Source organism: Nicotiana attenuata, chromosome 11 (assembly GCF_001879085.1).
Source record: "Nicotiana attenuata strain UT chromosome 11, NIATTr2, whole genome shotgun sequence".
In the NCBI taxonomy this organism is placed as follows: domain Eukaryota; kingdom Viridiplantae; phylum Streptophyta; class Magnoliopsida; order Solanales; family Solanaceae; genus Nicotiana; species Nicotiana attenuata.
The window spans coordinates 20,710,738-20,718,188 of NC_031999.1; the positions used below are offsets into that span (position 1 = coordinate 20,710,738).

The 7,451-nt window shown below is 35.0% G+C and overlaps 1 protein-coding gene, 1 long non-coding RNA gene and 1 other non-coding gene across 3 annotated transcripts; all 3 read right to left on the reverse strand.

Moving 5' to 3' along the window:
* On the reverse strand, positions 1,145-4,201 carry LOC109234221. The gene is made up of 2 exons (XR_002069165.1): positions 3,649-4,201; positions 1,145-1,686 (listed from the first exon to the last, which is right to left on the reverse strand). It is a non-coding gene; the product is annotated as an uncharacterized LOC109234221 (long non-coding RNA).
* Positions 4,178-4,249, reverse strand: TRNAT-UGU. Its single transcript has one exon. It is a non-coding gene; the product is annotated as a tRNA-Thr (tRNA).
* Positions 4,906-7,137, reverse strand: LOC109234222. Its single transcript, XM_019400110.1, has 3 exons — positions 6,794-7,137; positions 6,395-6,644; positions 4,906-5,416 (listed from the first exon to the last, which is right to left on the reverse strand). The coding sequence occupies exons 1-3, from the start codon at positions 7,090-7,092 to the stop codon at positions 5,087-5,089; spliced, it is 879 nt and encodes a 292-aa protein (XP_019255655.1). The 5' UTR covers positions 7,093-7,137; the 3' UTR covers positions 4,906-5,086.

The following is a 7,451-nucleotide window of genomic DNA, read 5'->3' on the forward strand; positions in this document are numbered from 1 at the left end:
ACTGCATGTATTGCTCAACTAAAAGGGGAATATATTAAAGGAGATAGAACAAAGCATATTTCACCAAAATTCGTTTTCACGTATGATATTCAAAAGAATGGTGACTAAAATGTTCAATAAATTCGTTCAAGTGATAATTTGGCAGATTTGTTCACTAAGGCATTGCCGTCATCAACATTTGAGAAGTTGAGATACATGATTGGAATGCATCGTCTCCGAGATATCAAATAAAATTTTTATCAGTTTGTGAGAAATACACGTTGTACTCTTTTCCCTAAACCAAAGTTTTGTCCCATTTGAGTTTTCCTGGTAAGGTTTTTAATGAGGCAACTCTTAATGCGTATTACAAGATATGTGTACTTTTTTTCCTTCACTAGGATTTTTTCCACTGAGTTTTTCTTTGTAAGGTTTTAATAAGACACATTATCCGTTAATGGACATCCAAGATGGAATGTTATAAATCCTGCAAGTTGATTCATCCACTTGCAATAATGGATGTTTGAATTAGTTTTGTATTTGTATAGGGTAAAATATGTTATATTAAATGATCGCATGAGAAAGTGACATGTGGAGCCGAAAACAGAAGATAGCTGAAACCGAAAGCAACGATCCCGTGTGTTACCGGAAAGAATGATACTCATAAAGATGAAATAAATGTCTGTCAACCGGTAGCATTTAATAAAGAATATTCTACAACATCAAGTACATTGCCCCTTACAAGAAATATGGCATTCACCTCAACCATAGCCATGGATCGGATTTAGCACATTTCGGATTCGGATTTCGGATTTCGGATTCTACGAAATGCAATCCGAATCCGATCCGAATTAATATCGGATCGGATCGGATTTTTAAGTTTGGATCGGATCGAATTTTTGGATTTCGGGTTGGATTATTATGCCTCAAAGTTGCAAACTCATATATATATATATATATANTATATATATATATATATATACATATATATATATATATATATATATATATATATATATATATATATATATATATATATATATATATTTTCTTTGTAAAAGAGGCAATACAGTAAGAAAAAAATCCATGTTTCTGCAATTATGAGAGTACTATGGTGCCAATATAGCTAAATCCACCAATTGCAGGGGTAATAACTAGGAGGAAGATGTAAAGGAAGTACTGACTATCCGAAACTAAAGTTTAATATTTATACATGCCCTAATAATTTCGGAATTTGGATCGGATCGGGTTACAATTATACCAATCCGAATCCGATCCGAATATCCGAAATTTTAATAAAAACACAATCCGAAATCCGATCCGAATATCGGAAATCCGAAAATGAGCGGATCGGTTCAGATTTCGGATATCCGATACAAATGAACAGCCCTACATCACACCTCTTGGTTAGGACATTAGTTGATATATGAGAAACATACAGTTAAGCTACACCTGCCCAGAACATACTACTGCCCCGGGGAAATAGTAGATGGGCAGATTATAACCTAACATGTAGAATCTCTGGTAAAAACATGTTGTTTAAGCGAACTAGACTTAACATAACAATAGCTTAAGTAGGGAAGTGGGAATCTGAGCATGCTGAAACAAGTAGCTCAGACACCCCTGGGACATGGGCCAGATTTTAAGCATCACAAGCCAAAGTGGTCAATATCTAAATGCCCTCGCTTCTCAACTGGCTTCACAATATGCCTGTTACAAGTTAATATATAAACAAGCAATTGCAGAATCAGAAAATTATACAAGTAGATTCAAGAAAATACTAGAATGTCACATTTGGGATTTGAAGCTGTGATCTAAAAGCAACTTTCAAAATCCCCTTTAACACTGCACTAAAATTATGTCAAGGAGATGGAACAATTTATATATAACAAAAAAAGAATTGTTTTTGCCTTATTTGCCAGTATAATTTTCAACACCAAGGGGGATTCAATTGAACCCCTGTGCCTATATTTAGCTTCGCCCCTGTGAGCAAGCAAACCGGGAAAGATGGGAATGCAACTAATCAAATTAGGAAAAGGAGAAGCTGATAAGGATGGGGGCCTCTTGGGCAGAAGTAAAATATTCACTCGACAATTGTTCCTCGTAAAAGGAATATAACCAATTCCCACAAGTCCTAAATAGAGGTGACCACTTTACCAGACAACCTACTTAGCCTACAAATCTTTATAAGGGACTAGCTAAAGCAACCTAGGTCCAGATTAATGAGAGTAAGTTTCCAACAGAGTTGGACCTTAAGACTGACGAGAATCTCAAGACACGTGTGTTGAAATTCTAGCGGGCATGGGAAATCAGCTCAGCTCTCCAAGGAAGATTTCCTGGGATATGAGGGGAGTTATATATAGAGGGCACAAAAAGCTTATCAAGCAAACAAACGGAGGGCAGAAAGAAAGCATTAAGATCAGTTTCTGATAGTTTTAGGAGTTCAATTTCCTTCAGCTACTTCTGCGCCTCCCAGTAATTCTACACTAGTTTCCCATCCACTTGCTTTAATATTTGACTTAGTTGGAACATGGAAGGACTGACATCTAAGTCACTCTCATTTATTTTTCGGCTCTATCTTTACTCACCATCCAATCTAAGCTGGTCCCTATTACGGTTTCAATCTATGTTGACAAAGCAAAACCTAAGTAGCTTACCTATATCGCTCAATCAAAAAAGCCCTTACACATAAATGGCACAGGGAATATGACCACCGAAGCTGAGTAAAGACCTAGAGTTAGAGCACCGATGCTGCACGCCCATGAGGGCACTTGCAATGGAAACAAATTTTGTTCCATTTTCTTTCCTCCGAGATACGAGGCATCTTACAAAAATATTTACCTTTTCAAGAAAGATCTATAGTTAAACGCAGCTTGCGCACCATGATTATTCTACCTTACCTGCATCTTCCCAGCCAATATATATGCATTGGTAACTCTACCAATCAAGGCTAATGAGAAGAAATCAGCTATTTTTGTGCATATTAGAATTTGAACCCTTCTCTCTTATGACGCTCCAGCTTCATTGATGCTAGACCATGCCCAAGAGTGTTCACATTATCCACTGGCTAAAAACAAATATATCGACTACACAGACATGTTCTTAGATATTCAATATGGGAATACTATTGGAAGTTGAGAAATGGAGTAAAGCACAAAGATACCTCACAGACGTAAAAGGTAAAATCCATACTGAAATTCATCAACGAAAACTATCATCAAGCTTGCACAATGAAGAAGAGAGGACCAACTAAGCAGATACAAGAACAAGAATTTATAAAGCTGAAATCAGACAAAAGCAATTAATTCCATTAAAGTGAACTAGATGAAGCTTGAGAAACCATAATTCATTTATTCATCCAGATTTCTATATCTTTCTTAATCTAAATATCAAACACAACAATATTAAATAATCCATAAACCTCGATCAGTGAGATGTGAAGGCGACAACACAAATTATATGCCCCTCAACATAGATTATTAGAAAAATTGGAAGGGTTGATTTAGCTTCTGTTTTGGACCTATTACTATCAGTTCTTCAGAGTTGAAATCATTCGAAATAACAGCAAAGGAAATATCTTTCGGCCATTACAAAGGGGAAACAATGAACGCTATGCCTGAAAAAGGGATTTCAACACGGGCGAAGATGCAGACTTAGTAATAAATTCCTCACCAGATTAAAACAAGTTTACGTCTTTCTCCTCAAGCACTTTCTAAGCTTCTTCAATTTGTGCTTGTTCATCTTCCTCTTCCTCTTTTTCTTCACACTATCCGCCCAAATCTTTACTGAGTCTTCGTTTACATCGTTCTCGGATTTAACCAACTCATTTGGAGAAATGGGGTTAAGAAAAAACCCATTTGGGTTAAGAAAAAGACCAAAAGAAAAACTTGGGTAAAGATTCAATTTTGATTCCACTGTTTCTCTTTGGAGAAAAAAGGGTATCTGATTATGTCTGCTGCAAGGTGGATGGGCCAAGATTTGTGGTGTAGAACTGAAAATTGCTGGTTCGAATTTATTAAGGTTAGTGAGAATTCTTGGTTGAAATTGGTTTCTCAGAGCTTTTCGGAGAATTGAAGCCATTTCGATTAAAATTGTTACAGCGTTGAACCACCAAAAAAGGGAAAAATATATCACCTAGGGCTTTGGGAGATTTGTGCAAAAATGGGAAAAAGAAAGGAAGAGTTCAAAAAACATTATGCTTTGCCCCCATGCAAGATCGAACTACAGACCTTCAGTTTACAAGACTGACGCTCTACCACTGAGCTATAGGGGCTTTGTGCTTGGCATCGAAATAGTCTTTAATAAATTTGTTGTGACTGTAAATTGAAATTTAAGTTATTAAGTGGCCGTTTGGAAGAATTAAAAAATTCCAAAAATTCAAGTAAATATGATATTTGAAAATTAGAGTTGTGTTTGAGCATGCCTATAATTTTGGGTTATTTTTAAATTTTAGTGAGTGATCTGAGTAAAAATTTTGAAAAATAGATTTTTTGAATTTTTAAAATTTTTAAAAAATTCCAAAATTCATCTTCAATTTTCATGACCAAATGGGCTCTAAAGCCTCTATATTATCAAAATCACATTAATTTTATCGCAACGATACAAATCTGCAATACGGAGCTTAGCTTGAACCAATTAATTGATTACTTGAGTATAGGATGTTTGCACTTTTCTTTTGTCACTCATAAAGATCAGTTCTCTCGTGTCAAATTGGGTAAAAGGGTAAAACTAACTTGAGTCATATTCGCGGTAATCAAAGTTACTCACATATGGTATGTAATTACACCAAATCATATAATTTGATATGGTTAAGTGAGAAATTGAAGTGAAAGTATATATTTAGTTAACCATAATCAAGTGATACAAGTGAATATGAAAGACATTTGTCATATATTCATTGTGATTAGTAAACCAGGCTAGGAGTGAAGGTTACAAAATTTTAGCTTATCATTTGTGGTTACTGATTACGGATTGCGCTATACAACAAACTAAATGTTACTATAATACACCGAGTCTAGTACAAAGAACTTATAACTCTTCTCAAGTAATCAATTAATTGGTTCAAGCTAAGCTATTGTACTTTGGAGCTTTACATTTGAATACAAATTATTCATTCGTGCACTGGTTTGAAGTTTCTGTAAGCTACAACTGCGTAAAAAGGATCAGATGAAGCTGATAACAACCCTGTCAACTGCATTATCCAATTTAGAGGCGATTTATTTTGTGGAGCCGCAGCATCTTTTCCGGTTGGTAATTTTCGAATCACCTCTGGCTGTGTAAATCCTTCAATGCACTGGAAATATTGCACCACAAGTTGCACCCTACCATACCCTGTACTGTCCCTCCATGCACTAATTGCTTTCTCGTAGAATAGTCTGTTACTGAAACTTACAGTAAAAACTCCTCCTGGTTTTAGAACACGAAATGCCTCCGCAAACACCTGAAAATTTTAATTAATACTATTATAGATCGTTTGGTTAATTTGTGAGTGAGTTGTCTAGGAATTTTGATGCAAGAATTGTAATTCTATTAAAAGATCATTGGAGCGTTGTATTTGTTATCAGATGATTAGTATCGTGTTCATATCATATGTTTAAATTATAGATATTGGTGTATCATCTAAAACATGTGTTTGGTTCTGAATTTTTAATACCCATGACCTATATGGATTAATAAATCCTGATGTTGAAAAATTAAGAAGACGGATACTAAAATAGGGCACATAAATAAAACTTGTACTCCTCTTACAAATATGCAAGCTCTATTAAAAACAATCTAATTCTCATAGTCTTAATTAATAGTTAAAACAAATTAGAATTTAGAAGTAATACCCACGGGTTGATCAACTAAACAAGCAATAGTAATATTCTCAAGAGAATTTTTTTCGTTTACTTGATTCGAATATATATATATATATTGTTATTTTATATTATAAAGTTAATAAAATACAAAAAAACAATATGCAACATAATTATTAATATAATGATCAAAATATAAACTAAGCCTCGTCTTGTTAATGCAAAATTTAGTAGTACTAATATATGTGACGATCAATCCCTTAGTCATGTTACGATTTGCTAACTTACGCTTCACCAAAGATTTTACAATACATTACGATTTGGTACCTCCACCCACGACCGTTAGATTCTGAGTTCGAGTCACGCTGGAGGGGAAGTGAAACACTATAGATCCTCCTAATTGGGAAGGGAATTTTAAAAAAGAAAATTGAAAAAAAATATTACGATTTGGCACATGTGTGGCTTATAATCAACCACACATTTTGCTACCTCTATGTGGTTGTAGTATCACTTGATTCTATCCTTCTCTTCCAAATTAGTTGCAAAAAATCTAGACATTTTCGGATTATTCATCCATCTTTATCATCTAATTAAGGGATCAATTAGGTTAAATTACTGACCTTCTCAGGCTGTTGAAGATATTGCACACTGACTGTACACAATACAGCATCAAAACTACAATTTTCAAACTCAAGTTTCTGATCTTGATTCAAATCCTTCACAAAGAAATAGTCCAATCTGGGATTCTTGGCCAACTCTTGAGCATTAAGTCCATGACCCACCACCCTTTTGTACTTCACCTCTTGTGGTAAATGACTGACCCATGAGCTCATAAGGTCAAGAATCTCAAACTCGGGTCTCAGGCGTTCCCTATAAATATATGTGTCAAATGGTCGAGTTGGGCTAAATAAAGGCGATTTAAAATGGACTGAATCAATAAATGAATCAATCATATACCAACTTAACTTACTCAAACTTGGGCGGGTTATATTTTTATGGGCTAAATTTGACGCTCGTACCTGTAAAGATTTGTTAAAGAGGAAATGAAACGATCATCGACGTGTGTAACAAATCTTGGGTAGGCATAGAATTCCCTGTCCGGTAAAATGTTAAGTTTGGTTCTTCCCTCTTGACTAAGAACCATACGTTTGATTTTTCCTGCTGCTGATTCTGTTGAATTATCATCTCCATTATAGGCTTTGGGAATTATTGAGGGAAGAGCTCTGATTTTAGTTGGAAGAGAAAAGAATTGTAAGTTTGATGAATTGGTAAATTGCCATGTTTTAGGATGGGAGTTTGGTGCTACACTGAACGACATGACTCGTTTGCTTAGATGAACATAGAAATCAATTTATGATTTTTCTTTTGGATCTTTAATTTTAACATTCACCAATGGCTGAAATTACTTGTTGGCCCATAGGGAACTGGACTGGTGGCTGCACGTAATTTCGACCATTTTCCATTCAGCCCACATGATATCTGCACTAGCTAAAAATTTTTGAAAAATTAATCACAGAGGCGAATCAAGGATTTGAGCATGACGGGGCACTAAAGTGAAGCAAAAATGTTAATAAACTCAACCAAAGCTGCCATCCAGCCTTTTATTTTTTTGGGCATCGGTAAATTATTAAAAGGGCCCTTCATGTATACACTGATATACGAGAGATATATACATTA

Coding starts and splice junctions, on each gene's coding strand:
- LOC109234222 (XM_019400110.1), bottom strand. CDS start 7,092: ATGTCGTTCAGTGTAGCACCAAACTCCCATCCTAAAACATGGCAATTT. Junction 6,645..6,793: donor TCTTTAACAAATCTTTACAG/GTACGAGCGTCA, acceptor ATATATTTATAG/GGAACGCCTGAGACCCGAGT. Junction 5,417..6,394: donor ATCTTCAACAGCCTGAGAAG/GTCAGTAATTTA, acceptor TAAAATTTTCAG/GTGTTTGCGGAGGCATTTCG.